This window comes from Lampetra planeri, chromosome 7, assembly GCF_965212315.1.
Source record: "Lampetra planeri chromosome 7, kcLamPlan1.2.h2, whole genome shotgun sequence".
In the NCBI taxonomy this organism is placed as follows: Eukaryota; Metazoa; Chordata; class Hyperoartia; order Petromyzontiformes; family Petromyzontidae; genus Lampetra; species Lampetra planeri.
Window position 1 is genome coordinate 12,780,071 of NC_136113.1, and position 15,648 is coordinate 12,795,718.

The following is a 15,648-nucleotide window of genomic DNA, read 5'->3' on the forward strand; positions in this document are numbered from 1 at the left end:
GCCCTTCTTTGCTCTGGAGGTGAGCTAGCTGAATGACAGCTGCTTGTAAAGATGCCAGTTTGTCACATGCCAGGAATGTCATTCTCTGGGGGGGGGGGTGGGAGAGGGTGGTGCACTGAGGCATTTATGTCGGAGGTGGAATGGCTGGGCGATGAGAACGAGCAGAAGGCAATGGGTGAGAGATTTGGAGAAGATGAGCGGGCGATAAGGAGTGGGACGGGTGGTTGATGAGGAAGGACATGAGTGAGAGGTAGTATGTACGTATGTTGAACTTCTTTCACATCGTACACAGCCAACCGTGATCTTTGGAGGTAGGGATATCATAGGTGGATGAATTGGAGTTGCTGGGTGGGAGACTGTGAAATGTAAGGGGCAGGAGATGAGAAACCGATGAGCGGGTCACTCGGGAGTGGACGGGCGGCAATCTGTGCGAGGATGGGTGTGGGAGACAGGCTCAGGGACGACCCCAGCAGTTGTGCCTCGGAGCCGCGCCAGCAGCTGGCATTGCGACCACACACGCAACCCCCATTGCTCGCCCACCAGCGAGGCATGGGTCTGGCCAGCAGAAGACCCCACTTGGCCTTTGCCGCTGTTTATAGATGGCGCTCTGCACTCGTCACGAACGCAGGCTGGCCAAGCGGGGTGGGGCTGGCACGGGAGGCTGGCGCCACGGTTTCTGTCGCTGCATTTAATTTATAATCCCCTTTTAATTTTTTTTTTGGACTGAAGAAGCTTGTAAACACTTTGCTCTTGTTTAGCAGGTATTAATTAAAAGCGATGGAAATGTTTTTATTAAGTGGCTGTCCCTTTAGGTTTCATCTGGTAACGCTGGAGGATTTTGCATCATTAATGTTTTGTGTATGGGATTGTCAGTTACTGGCACACTGTTGTGTTTGATGTAATTTTGCAGTAAGAACTATGTAAGTAAGCTGGGCGGTTGTGGCTTTGCACACCTGTAATTTAGCACTGGAGGCAGTGAGGGTCGGTGGATTGCACAAATGCTGTGAAACTGCCTTCCCAATGGACATCGAGGTGTCATAGCCTGGCTCGTCAGATGAAGGCAGTACAGTAAGTAAACAAATCACCATATGTTTCCATCTGTACGGGAATAGAGAGTGTGCTCTGGTTTCCTCCGACTTGTAGAAACAAATCATGAATTGGCTAAAAACATCGTAAAAATAAAAACCCAATGCAGGACCCTGCTGAAAATGTGTCCTGCGACTCAGTGTGGCTCTCATAGCTAAATAAGTAAATGATTCTTATGATTGACAGATGGTAGTATATAGTTCATAACCATAAATCATTGTCTTATGTATTATATAGTTCCACGTCGAACTAAGATCCATATTTAGGAGAGAAGCTCCTTCGCTATGAACATCTGGAGTTTCACTGCCATCGGTTGAAGCAAGCCTGACCCTGCTCATGGAACCACTGGCTGTAGAAACTGGTCCTCAGTGTGCTTGTAGGCAAACCAAATTTGCTGAAATTCGAAGTTTGTGAGTTAAAGTCTTGGTCATGGGTCGACACAGACCATCATTGTTCTTCCAAGGTCAGTATAATGAATACATATTTTTCTGAAGTGGTTCTCCAACGGCGAGACTTGCCCCTACCATAGAAATGTGGCATTTCCGCACATAACTTGCAGTTACCAACAGGTGAGTGCCAACCAATGTGCGCATGAAGACACTTTTGCACGTCTTAAATATTGCACTTACAAATGCTGTGACTTTATTGCTTTCGTGATGATTAAGCTGTGCTTTGCATAATTGCAACATTTTTTTATTAGGCCCCACGTTTGAGCAATTAGCCACACTGCAGGCTGTGGCGCCCGTTTTAACTGCTGTTTGATAAACGGTGTTGTAAGCGCAATTTAATTTTAACGAAATGTTGTACGCGGGGGTGGGGTGTAACTGCGTCCTGAAAATGCCCCCCAAAAACCTTGGCTGATTGTGAGTCAGAAACGCCGCCCTCCCTCGTCAGCTGCAAATGTCTTGGGGGGTTCAAGAAAAAACAAAGACCATTTAAGGGTTAGGAGTGAATCGTCATTCAAAATATTCCTGTCATGCGGGTCATGTAACCATGATCAAAGGGGCTACAGCCTAAGAATAATAATAACAACACAAATGAATCGGTGCCTCTCAGCTCAAATAAGCAGTGTCATCACTCATCAACCATCGGAGGTCGCGAGCCAGTGGTTGGGAATTTTATATTCCTGCGGCCAGAGCCAGCGTTTCCGTAGCATAACCATATTCATGTGACCGGAGCCAGCGTTTCCGTAGGATAACCAACTGTTGATCATGAAGGGATGATTAAACCTGAGTAGTAACTTAGAAAAAAATATATATATTTGTTTAAATAAAGAGCCTCTCATACATACTCACTGGATTAAAAAAATAAGCACATTGCTCATTGAATTGACATCAGAGTGATAATAACACTGTGAGGGAAATCCCAGAGAAGTCACAGTCAATCTGTTCGTCAAGTGATCCTAACCACATCACCACCTGTCCATATTCAGTAGTCTGGAATGCGAATAATTGTGAGACCTATCCAAATGTATTGTACGTTTAGGGATGTTTTTATTTTATTTTAATAGCAGTCGCGTACAGTTTGTGACCGTGCTAACGTGCAAGTCAAAAGCTTGTCATCTGTTTGTCAATTATTGTCTACAATTGGTGATTTTTAAAAATCTTGCAGCGGAAGATTTTTTTAAATTCCCTCCACATTTAGAAACATGCGTTGAGATTATTTAGATTATTTAGCTGCTATAAATGTCCAAACGATAAGCCCCTTTATTGAGCTATCATTCGTGGCCAGGTCGCTTCTGACAAATAAGTTAATACCTCAGTGGGCTTTGCCTCGTAGGATGGGGATGGTTAAGTTTCATTTGTATGCGTTTAGATGATTCGTTTAACGTTCTTGTACTTTGCACCGCAGTCGTCTTTTTGTGGTGTTTGTTGTTGCGACGTTCTGACCCCGTGACCCTACTGGACATCTGTGAAATAGAGCTTCATAGCTCATCGGATTCCTCCTGCAGTACAAATAAGTACTCTGATTCCGATCAATGTTCTCAAACACCTCCCTGGCGGTCAACCGTTCAACTCCTGGCCACGACGGTCGCCGGCTGGAGCGAGCGACGGATAACCGCGGACAAACCATGAACGTTGCGTCCGGTGACGAATGTGAAGCTGCGGGGGGGTCGCGCAGCGAGTTGTGAGGGCATCGCCGCCTCTGGAAGCGGCGGTGTCGCGTTGCCCTGTACAGTATCGAGTTGTAAAACACGCGCTCGTGCCGCCGCTGACATTTGCGGGCCCCGCTTTTCGCGTGCGCCCTGAAACGCGCGTCAAGGCGTAGCGCCACTGAAACTTTTACGAGCCCATCGCGTTTGCGCCTGGAGGGGCTTATTTGCGTGCCCGGTGTGTCCGTGTGTGTGCATGCGCGTGCGTGTTGCTTTTTGCGTTTTGGGGGGTTGGCAGAGGTGGTGCATCGGCCAGTCATCTCGGAAAGTCGACCCGTGGCACCTGCGTCCGTCCCGTGACCTCCTGCCAGCGGGCGTTCGACACTTCAAGTGGTCTTAACGTGCACATAGCCTGGCACGAGTGCCGTGGAGACGTCATCGCCACTCAGTGGCGAATGGCGGTTGTTGTTGTTGTTGATGGGGAGTGGTGGGGCCCAAGTGGTTTGCGCACTTGGGCTCACGGGAACCCTGCGAGATTAAGTTTGATTCCTTCCAGGTTGGAGGCAAGTGATATTCCGAACCGCTTCCGGGCCTCCACCTGTCTCAGCTTGGATAAGTGCCTGGTGTGGTTAGTAAACGTCAACACTGGGCAGATAAAGGTCGCCCAAGCGTGGTGTTGACAACACCACCCCCTTCATGCGATGCGATGACCTTAATAGGTGCTCACAGCACTTGCCCCAACAGTCCGTTAGGGCTATTCGGGGGATCTTTATCGTTGTGTGGTTGAGAACAACGGTACGCGTACTACAATGATTCATGCACATCATGTATGATCGTGGCAACCTCGGTTTGGTTCCTGAATGAGACATCACAGCACCCAAGTGGTGGCATATTCATTATCGCGTGTGAAGATCAAGACTGATGATGCAAAGGATGTCGGACACAATCCTGGCAACAGCACCTTATTAGCAGCCACGGTAACCTTCATGGCCACTTCCTAAAAAGCGCATGGCTTAAAGGCAGATTGGCTTTGCATTTTCACATGGTGGAAAGTGGTATAATATTGATTATCTCACAAAACTGTGATCCCAACAAGATGTAGTTCCTGTTGATCCACACCACCCGTGGATTCATTGGTATCGGAACCTTGCATGGGCATCCTGTAAGGTCAACTCAGCCTCATATGAATGGCTGGTGCTGGAATGTGCTTAACAATAAGCATTGTAAGACATGCCATACTGCCCTTAATGGATGCTGACATACAACATTTTTCCTATCCTTCTAGAGCAGTGGCTCTCAACTTTCTTGGTATGGCCCCCACCACTGCCCCCCCCATCCCCTGCGCCGGCCCTCCGCCTTCCATGGGAAGAAACCAAAATACAGAACACATGATATACAGAGAGATCACACATACCCAGCTCGAGTTTTCACAGTGTTAGGCATTTGTTTAACGTTGTGTATTAGTGTTCTGTCGATCCGATGCGGCGCTGATGTTCCCTGATCACATTCTAATGTTTCCCCTGCACGAAATCTGTCCCGCAGCCCGTGCATGGATACCATTGGTCCAGAGTGCATGCTGAAATGGGTTAAATGGGGGATGTCGTGTGTGCGCGTGCGCGTGCGTGTGGGGTGTGCAGTTCGGTGCATTACGAAGGCGGGGCTGTGTGCAGCCATGCCCGCTCTTTGTGGAGACTGGAGACCCTCCGAGTCAGGTAAACTCCTCATGCACACACGCCACACTTCGTCCGACCGAGACCGACGATGAAACGTTGCGTCACGGCTGAAATGGGACGAATCCATCGGAGCCGGATCAAAGCCGAATTTACGGCTGAGCTTCGCAATCCAAAATCGAATGTGACCGATTATGAATGCTTATTGCTTGGGTTTAAAAAGCACAAAAATAAATCAGCCTGAAATGAAGTCCTCACAATACTGCCCACAGCGAGTCCCCAATATCTGACGGCTCATTTGCATTTTCGTCAACCTCAGGGCATGGGTCTCTGTATGACTGAGACAGAGTGCGCCAGTTAACAATCACACCATGGCAACTCCAACTCTCGTCATCATCAGCCATTAACTATCCACTCCTGGATGAATACTTCCCTAAGCAGTCGCCATCTTTCAAGGTCTCCCGATGTAACAGTCGGTCTAGCTCCTGCACGCGCGCTGACCTCATGACCCCATCTTCACGGTGGACGTCCCCCCCCCAAGCTCACCCTCCTTTGTCTTTTTACGTCTCAATCGCCAGCCGTCATCCCTGCCAATGGGCTAATTCCACCAACGGACAGGATTTCAATTCGTAGCCTTTTGATTGAGAGCTGCTATCAGTCAAAGAGTCAACGAAAATGTCAATAACGTGTTTTTTTAGCAGCATAATATTCTCCGATTCCATGTGTTGCTCGTTTTGTCTCTCTGTGTACATTCCCAGCGTGCACCTCTCTTTCTCTGCTTCTTTGCACACTTTTCATTCTTAATTTAATTTGTCCGTTGTTGATGTCTCTGATCGATATGTAAGGTATATAAAAATCTTCATGAGGCATATTGCTATTAACTAAGTTCAGTTTTTCAAAAGCACTCTGACCAGCTTTTGTCCGCCTCCTCATGTCCACGTCTTGGTCCGTGTCCCCCTCCGGTTGTGTCCCTCGGGCAAATGTCTCCAGTTGTTCGTGAAATTTTCGTACAATTTGTTTGGTTTGCTCATATATAGATATCGTAAGCACAACTTTGTCGCCTTCTTTATTGACGTCTTCTTAAATTTCCTGAAGTTCATCTTCTTTCAGCGGTATAATAACTATCTGTAATCATAGCCAAAATCCTAATCCTAAGCCTACTTATAATATGAACTTTACCACTAATGCCAACCATACCTCTAATCCTTGCCCGAATTCTTAACATACCATTATTTAACTCTAACCCAGGTAGTAACAATAATATATTCATAACCTTGGCATTAACGTTAAACCTATAACTTAAGATAACCCCAAAATTGCCCCGTCCTCATTGCAACATAAACCTATTAACTCACCCACGTACCACTCACCAGCCCATTTACACACTCACCCACCCACTTAACCACCCACTAACCCACTCACACACTTCCGCACGCACACACAAACCCACACAAGCACACACATACGCACGCACCCACACATGTGTAAAGGAGTAGTGAGTGACGTCGCGGGGAGTGACGTCGGGGGGAGACCCTGGGGGACGGTGACGTCATGTCCCAGGGGGGTATTCAGGGGGAAGCCCGTGACGTAAGAGGGGTCGTCGTGGGAGCCGGGAATGGGAGAGGTTGTAGGTTGGGACCCGGGGTAGCGTAGTCTGACAGGAGGCTAAGGGTGGCTACTCACCCGACCGACCGAAGTGGGGTTAGCCCTCGGCCGGTGCAGGGAGGAGAGTGCAGGTAGCTGGGGTGGTAGGATCCCCAGGACCTGTGTCCCCTGGGGAGTAGAAGCTAGGGCGTCCCTTGTTAGCCGTAAGCCCGTAACCCAGTTAGGCGTAAGCCCCAAATAAACTTGGCGTGAGCCCCCTACAACTCACCTGCCTCCGCATCGTAGGTTGCACCACAACACATGCCCTGACCCACATACATATCCACCCATGCACGCACCTACCCACCCGCCTACACATTCACTCACACCCACATCCTCCAATACTACAATAAAGCCTGTGGCATTTGCATTAAGTTTAACCGGAACAAAAACACAACATATATATTTAGACCAAACTTTCAAAAAACCATTCAAAGTTTCATCAACACTAACGTATTCTCATGCCAACTACCCCCATGAACCCTATGGGAAGGAATGAGAGGGTAGAAACTATGATGCTTCGTTTCTCTACGTTCATGCTACTCACCCGCAGTCAACTCACCCACACCCACCTCCAGTGATCCGCATGATCGCCAATTCAGATCACCTACCAAAGCAGGCGACCTACCAATCCTGTTGCTATTTAATTCATCACCTCATCGATCTACCCTCTCACCTGCCCACCACATGTATCACTTTGCCCCATCCATCTGCAGAAACCATTCATCCATTTATCAGCCTACCCACCTTTAGCCGTCTACACCCACAGCGACCAATCTTCCTGGCTCTCAATACTTTGTTTTGGAAACAATCACTTTGGTTATTTGATATTGTGAGCAAAGTAGCGTTTTGTAAATTTATGGTGACGTTTTAAGGCTGTTTGGCCATGACGATGCTCATATGACTCCTAAGGCAATCCCGCACATGGTGACTCTCACGGTGAATAAACAAATGGCACAGTTAGTTGTTAAATGGATCATTAAGACCTGATGTCATTACCAGGAAGTAGGGCATTAACTTCACTGTCATTCCACCACGAATGAATTGTTGATTCATTTTGGCTAAATTATACGAGAATCCAAATAACTTGTAAACAACCTCGACAATAACTTAGAACCTTTTTTGTGCATTTATTTTCCTGTCCTTCCCCTGCACCTCCGATTAGCATGGTTGGCCCACGTACGGTGCGAAAGAAGTTCAGCATACCTACGTACTTATGAACAGCATCAACCTACCGTTGGGGTGGTGATCATCATCAGCATGCGATTGCTTGGCTGCATTGTCACCTGTGGCTATTATGATCGTCTGTGCTTCACGTTCCCTTCCCGCGGTCGCCGCTACCAGCTGGAGCGGTAACCACCTGCACTGGGGCCAGCCATTCCGCCTACGCCACGTCACCACGGGCAAGTACCTGGCGCTCACGGAGGAGCGGGTGCTGCTGCTCGTGGACCGTGGCTGCGCCGACGTCAAGACCAGTGCCTTCAGCATGCGCTCCTCCAAGGTGAGAGGGCTCGTGCGCCCCCAAATGGGGCCACAGGAGAGGGTGCTGGGATTTGGCTCCAGCGGCCATGTCTTCGCCCCCACTACGCTACCTCCACCTCCCCCCCGCGACTCTCTTTGCCTCCTCCGATAACAACGATCCTTGCCATCGCAGTGGTTGCTGAATTTTTGCATTTGTTCTCTGGTGTCCCGTGTAGGCCGATGGTGCGGAACAGGCAGTGTTAGGTGTGATCCGCTTTTCTTCTTTTAAGCCGTTGTTTTTCGACAACGTCTGAACCTCTTCTCTTGCTACTGCGGCGGAACAGACTCACTGCCCGGGAAACGTCGACCCACTGCTTGATGCTTGTGCCTGTCCAGGGGGAATGAAAGTGTTTTTAGTAACTTGACAGGCTTGGCTCGGCGATTAGGCCTAGTTTTAGGGAGAGCGGAGGTTATTCATATTCATAGTACGGGTAAAATGTTGCCAAAATTCCTGCTTTTATACCTACCTGCTCTATATAAAATATTGCTACATTATCTTGTTTGTTGGTACGTCGGTGTCGGTGCCCGGGTTGTTCCAGATTAAAAAAATGTGTTTGTGAGTATAAATGAAACTGAATTAATATGACACTCTGTACAAATTGTACGTTTCATTTGGCTGTTAAGGTTTCACTTTCAATAATTTGCACTTCGGCTAAACTATTTCATTTTCGTTCGCTTCATTAGCTGCAGTCCAAATGTACAAATGTTATCAAACTTAAGTCATAACGTTTTAATTTAGTAATTACTGTTATTTACATTGATTAAATACACACACACTTTAATGTCATGTCATGGTGAAGGATTTATTCAATTATATTTTGGACTGAAATCCAAAAAAATACAACTTAGGTAGAATTAGTTCATCACAGTTTTAATTACACTATGTAACACAATTTTTGTTCCTGGATACTGAGTGTTATTTTTTAATTGCTTATGCCTAAAAAGTATAGAAAATGGCTATTATTCCCCACAAACTTTGCTTTTGCGACCAGGACTTTATTTGAATGAAAGATACAAATCCACACGTTTTCTCAGTACAGTGACTTTGAGATGGGAAAATAAAACTAAATATTAAAAATTAAATGTCACTCACAACATTAACAGCGACAATCATATTATGAAGTAATATTCAGATGGAACTCACCCAAAGTGCTATTAACAAGAGACAAACAGTAGTTGATAACTGTTAATTTATATCCAGGGTGTCTAATATCAATTCGATGTATAAATCACTGTCTCGTAATATGATTATTTATTTTGTTTTCATTTCATTACCGGTTTCTAAGTAGGGAAGAAAAATCACTTATTTATTCGAAGCATAATAGTGTCCGTCTTGGTGATTGATGCTCGCATCCAGTGTAATTCTACCCGCAGTGACTTCTGCCGTAACATTTTTACGGCTTCCTCGGGTCTGAGTTGGCAGACGTGAACTTACTCCTCCGAGCGTGCGTTGTTGTCTTGCCACCTAAAGTGCACTCGTCCGTGTCCGTGCGTGTATTTTTGTCGGCCACCTAATTTTACCACCAGCCATTGTGATGTCATGGCCGTAATAATAGCCGTTGTCAAAGAGGACCGCTCACGTGGACGCGCATGCCTGCACGGGAGTGTCATCCTGCCATCTCGAGGAGGAATAAAGTGGCGGAAGGGTTGCGATAACAAAACGGACCACGAAACCGCAAAACAAAAGAATACCTTGTTCCGCGGTGGTGGTGCGAGGCATATGTGTGTGTGCGTAATGGCCATCAATAACATTCCACCAACGTCCCCCCCCCCTCCCCCCCCCATTCAATCAGCAAAACACTGGCCACCAGGAACGTGCAATGAAATCCAGATCAGCTGGGTGCAGCAGGCAACACGCCCGTTTAGCAGTCTCCTTCTTCTGCTGTCCGTGCCGCCCAACCTTTCTCTTATCTGGGATGGCGAATTATTGACGCCGATAATTTATTTCCACTTTTAAAGGCATTTCTCATTGTGGGGAATCGAATTGCGGACACCCCTAGCCTCGGCACAGTCACTTTCAATCACGCTTGTAAAAGCTGCGCTGATGCCCAGCCATGATGAGCATTCAGAGAAACGCACAGCCAGTGTCTTTAGCCTGTGTCACTTAAGAGTTCACGACTGTTCTTTATCAGATAGACTATGTAGTTGACGATATATATGCGAGCGAATTACATTACGGAAAAAAAATGCCTACTATTTCTGAGGCCTATATAGGAAAGTTATTGTTTAGTAAAATACACATACGTGTGACCAGGTGATGCTGCATCAGGCTTGGTTGCCTGTAAAATCTGACGACATAGCAGCATTTTTTTTCACCAAGCCTGTCTCTAGTGAGGAGACTGAGAGTCAAACTCATCCAGGGTTTGCCTGCTTTAATAAGTCCAACAGGACTTTAGAAATGTTTCCAGATCAAACATCAGTTTCCCAAGGATATCAATGCAATAACCAGTCTCCTAAAAAAACTATTTGAGACCCTTTCAGGCTTTTCTGACTAAATACGTGACATCAAACTAAACTAAACTATTTTTATTTTACCAGGTAAGGCCCACTGAGCTACATAGCTCTTTTTCAGACGCGACCTGGCCACAAATGATAGCCCTACGAAGTGGCTTGTCATGTGGACATTTATAGCAGCCAAATACTGTAAATGCATGTTGATTCTAAATGTGGAGGAAAAAACCGGAGGACTCGGGGATAAATACACGCGACCACGGGGATAGAGACATGCAACCTCGGGGGTCACGATCGAACCCACGACTTCCTGTACACCAGGCGAGGTAATTAACATCTCGCCGCTGCCGTTTCTTATTTGAACACACTGTAACCCCAATTTGACAATCATCTCCAGCGCAAACAATAGTTCTACGTGAATGTCTCCATCAAAACAAGACGGCTCACTTCCATGACCTACGGCTTTATGTGCGACTGCAGCCCTTGCAGTGGACGCTGTCAGAACGAGCCCTGCTCACAGGACCATGTACTGATACAATTAAATGTTGGAAAGCCACAATCTTCCCTCATACCTATTGCTGCACGAAATGAATAATTTGGCTTGAAGCATAACACAGCGGGGCGGCTAATGGTTCAGAATATTTCCATCGCAGGTTTGGCAAAGCCAGTTTACTTTAATGTACTATTATACAGTCACTTGATTAATGATGTGTTTCCGTTACATAATGTTAAGGGATCATTTGAAAACCAGTATCAAATCACCCGTCATGATTCCATTGCGTGCAAGACCGATCCATTACCGTCTTTCTCCTGCACCCCACCAGTTATCTCTGCATGTCAGCACGCTATGGAATGGACACTGCACCAGCAGTAACTGGAAAAATCTTCCGTGAACCTTCAAGCAGACACGATAACGTGTCCCATCATTATCTGCTTGACCCTGACCACCTCCACCTGGCCTCATTGTGCTATTTTTACACATTTCCCTTTCCTGTAAAGTTCTGTTTCATCTTCCCCTGACCATCCCCCACGAACACTGCTCATTTTGTGTCCGTCCCTGCTTCCCAACTGCAATTCCCAACCTTAACCCTCTCATCCCAGCCCATCACATCAATAAAAGCCCTCCGTGTCCTGTGTTTTTTCCCCTTTTGCGCATCATTCTGCACTGCTCTGACCCACTGTGCCCCAGTCCTTATGCCCTGCTGTCTATTACATTTGTAGTGGTGATACGCGCTGGGTGTATATGTCGTGTGCCAGCGCGTATGTACGGGTGTGTGTGTGGTGACGCGCGCTGACGGGGAGGAGCAGGCGTCAGTGCGCGGGTGGGGGTAGTGCTGCTGATTGGCTGTGTGCCGGTGACGCGCCCAGAGGGAGTGATCGGGTAGCAGCGCGGTGTGATTGGTCGGGGAGTGGAAACACGCGCTGAGCGGAACCGGATCGTAGGGATAGCGCGTGTGGATTGGGTAACTGAGGAGCGGTGCCGACGTTGAGGTCCGCATCCGCTCCGTCTCCCGGGAAGAAGGGGTATATAAGGTGATGCACAGAGGAGCAGGGGGCAGAAGTGGAACCATCTAGGAATGAAGACGAAGGTGCAGAGATAGAGCCAGTAGAGGAGAGTAATGGAGAGTAGAGGAGAGTAATGGAGAGTAGAGGGGAGTAAGGTATAAGTGTGTAGCCAGCGAGAGAGAACGGTCTACACGAGCCGAGTAATGTATAGTGTGTAGCCAGCGAGAGAGAACGGTCTACACGAGCTGAGTAATGTATAGTGTGTAGCCAGCGAGAGAGAACGGTCTACACGAGCTGAGTAATGTATAGTGTGTAGCCAGCGAGAGAGAACGGTCTACACGAGCCGAGTATGCATACGGTGTAGCCAGCGAGAGAGGAAGGTCTACACGAGCCGAGTATGCATACGGTGTAGCCAGAGAGAGAGATGCAAAGTCTACACGAGGCGAGTGGAGAGTGTGGCGGAGGCGCAGAGTCTACACGAGGCGAGAGAGGAGTGTAGCCGAGGCGCGGAGTCTACACGAGGCACAGAGAGCCGGCAGCACAGAATCCAGAGTCAAGAGAAGCGCATTGTGAAGAAGAGAGGCCACGCGTTGTATTGTTACAGGTCGGGATTTAATAAAAGAAGTGTGTTCCCGTCAAGGAGTTTCCTGCCGTCATTTTCCAATACTTCATCTGGCGTCAGAAGTGAAACGGGCTTCCAAGCATGGAGACAAGGAAGACCCGTAGGACCCACGGGATTGACCGCGAGGAAAACCTGGACGACTCGGGGCCGCTGGTGGCGGGGGGCGAGGAGGAAGACTTGCCCACGCTACAGGATCCGTCGACGGCGCCGGCCGAGCGACCGGGGACCGAGGCCGTGCTTCGTGAGGCGCACTCCCGACTGGCGGAGCTGCTGCTCGCCGCCGCGTCCATCTTGGCGGAGATCAGCTCGTCGGGAGGAGCGGGGACGGTGGGGGACATTTTACAAGGTCGCCCCGCAGATTCCCGCCAAAACGAATGGGGGATTCCCGCCATTGCGCCTGGGCCTACTTTTGGCGGGAACGGCGAGCGCCACGTGGTGGTGGGTTCCCAAGCGCGCGCATCGACGTCATCAGCGCGCGAGGGGGTCCGCCATTTTACGTCTGCCGCTGGAGCCGCCATCTTACACACCGACGGAGAGTCGGAGAGGAACCACGAGGCGGATGACTTCATTTTTCAGCAGCGTCTGCCCACGTTGTCAGCCTTCAAGGCGGAAGGCGGAGACTGGGGCAAATTTCAGCGAAGGTTTTTGGCGCATCAAGAGATGTCAGCGTGGTCCGATGCTACGGCGCTGCGGGCGTTGCCTGCCCTGCTGGACGACGACGCGCTCGCGGCCTTCAGGTCTGCACGGAAGTCGGACCGCTCCACGCTGAAGGATGCGCTGGGTTTGTTGGCCAGGGTCTACGGACCTCCCTCGGCGTGCCGCCATCATTTCTACGCAAGACGGAAAGCGGCCACGGAGACCGCGCTGGCCTATCGCACGGCGTTGCTGGCTCTTGCTGATGCTGCGTTCCCTCGGATGGACGAGGAGGGCCAAGACGCGATGGTTTTGGAGCAGCTGCTTAAGTTGGCGCAGGACCTGGGGGTCCCTATCAACACAGCTGACGAGATTGATATTTCTTCTTTGAGAGTCGCCACGAGTATTCAAGCGCACGAGGCCCTACAACGGAAACAAGGAGTTGGTTGCAACGCTGCTGTCGTCGCAGCTCCGGGTTCGGTGGTCACCGAACCCCAAGTCGTCAGCCCACGAGAGGAGGCGTTCGCCACGGGACGACCAGGGGACTGGAGGCCGGGGGCTCGGTCGCCTCTGCGATCGGGCCGAAAGTCGGAGCATCCAAGATCTACTCCGACCCTCGTCACGTGCTATAACTGCGGCCTCCGGGGCCACGTGGCGTCCGGGTGCCGCGCTCCGCGTCAGCGCGCCATGGGTGCTCGGCTGGACGACGACCGAGATCCCAAGTCATCTCTACAATCCCCGGCAAGTCGCGGCACCTCACACGCTCGGCCTGTTTATTCGGCACACATGGGACGCCGCGTTGCGGCGGAGGAGGGCCGGTTAAGGTTCGGGGATTCGGTTCGGCGAGGGGGGTTCGGCCGGGACCAGGGAGACATCGAATGGGCGGAATTGGGGCATAGAATTGTGGCTGCTTCGGCGGGTTCGTCCGTTGTTACGGGATCTATTGATGGGGTCGAGATTAGGGTGTTAGTGGACACGGGGGCATCGGCAACTATTATATCGGACCTCATTTATGATATTCTCCCAGTCCAATGTCGTCCGCTGCTTCCAGTGGATGTGCCATTTTACGCCGCTAATGGGGGATCGTTGGGCATTATCGGTCAGATTAGGGCGTCCATTTGCATTGGAAATATCAAATTGTCGGGACCCGTTTTCGTTTCGTCTTCTTTGGCGGTTCCGTGTCTTTTGGGCACTGATTTTTTGGCTAAAATGCCCATTAAAATTCTTATCGATCAACGATGCATTGAACTGCCATCGGGTCGCCGGATTGCATTTTTGACGAGCCCTACTGACATTCGGACGGCGTGCGCTACGATACAAGCGGTGGCGACACAGACCGTGCATGTGCCCCCGGGTTCACAGATGTTGATTCCCCTCCGGTTGCGGAAACCATGGGTGAGGGAGGCTTCGGAACAAAGTATGCTTTTGGGTCCTTCTAACAAGGCTGTCGGGGGTCTTGATTTATCGGTGGCTCACACTTTGGTGCGGGCTGACAGGGATCCGTTTGTGATGGTTTTGAACGCGGGGTCGCGGCCAGCTGTCATTCCACAGGGCACCGTGCTGGCTCACGCGGCGCGGGTCCCTGTGGATGATGGGTTGGTTGCGCAGGTGGGCTCGAGCCCCGCGCGGAACGTTGAGCCAGGGGAAGACCTTGAGTGGGTCCATTCGCTATGCGCCGCCTCGGACGATTTGTCGGCGGCGCAGTTGGGTGCGCTGCGCGAGTTGCTCATAGAATTCTCTGATGTGTTCAGTAAACATGAGTATGACATTGGGTGCACAGATTTGTTGCACCACCACATTGAAACGGGCGATGCGGCGCCGGTCAAGCTAAATCCCTTCCGACTGAGTCCCGTGGAGAAGGAACATGTTCAGTCGGCTGTTAACGAAATGCTAGAAGCCGATATTATTTCGCCCTCCTCTAGCCCGTGGGGAGCGCCTATTGTGCTGGTTAAGAAGCAGGACGGGTCCCTGCGATTCTGCGTTGATTTCCGTCGCCTGAATAAGATCTCTGTGGCTGACGCGTATCCGCTCCCCAGGATGGATGAGTCCCTCGATGCATTGTCTGGTGCGCGATATTTTTCGACTCTTGATTTGTTATCGGGGTTTTGGCAGTTGCCGCTCGACGAAGAGTCGAAACCTAAGACAACATTTCGGACTCCAGGGGGGCTGTTCCAGTTTAACCGGTTACCCAGGGGACTTCACTCCTCTCCAGCGACGTTTCAGCGACTTATGGAGTTGGTTTTGTCGGGCTTGCAGTGGGATACATGCTTGATTTATATGGACGATGTCATTGTTTTCAGTAAAACGTTTGAAGAACACCTCCAGCGATTGAGAGGGGTGTTCTTGCGAATGCGATCGGCTAAGCTGAAATTTAAACCGGCCAAATGTCACCTCCTTCGGAAGTCGGTTAGATACTTGGGTCA

The 15,648-nt window shown here is 49.6% G+C and overlaps 1 protein-coding gene across 1 annotated transcript in view; it reads left to right on the plus strand.

Annotated features, from left to right (window-relative positions):
* Window positions 1–15,648, plus strand: part of LOC144720153 (ryanodine receptor 2-like) — a 289,470-nt gene that overhangs the window by 43,787 nt on the left and 230,035 nt on the right. The window contains exons 8-9 of the mRNA XM_078596660.1: window positions 4,816–4,890; window positions 7,837–7,993. Of these exons, the coding sequence (XP_078452786.1) occupies window positions 4,816–4,890; window positions 7,837–7,993 (232 nt within the window). The remainder of the gene's footprint in view (window positions 1–4,815; window positions 4,891–7,836; window positions 7,994–15,648) is intronic.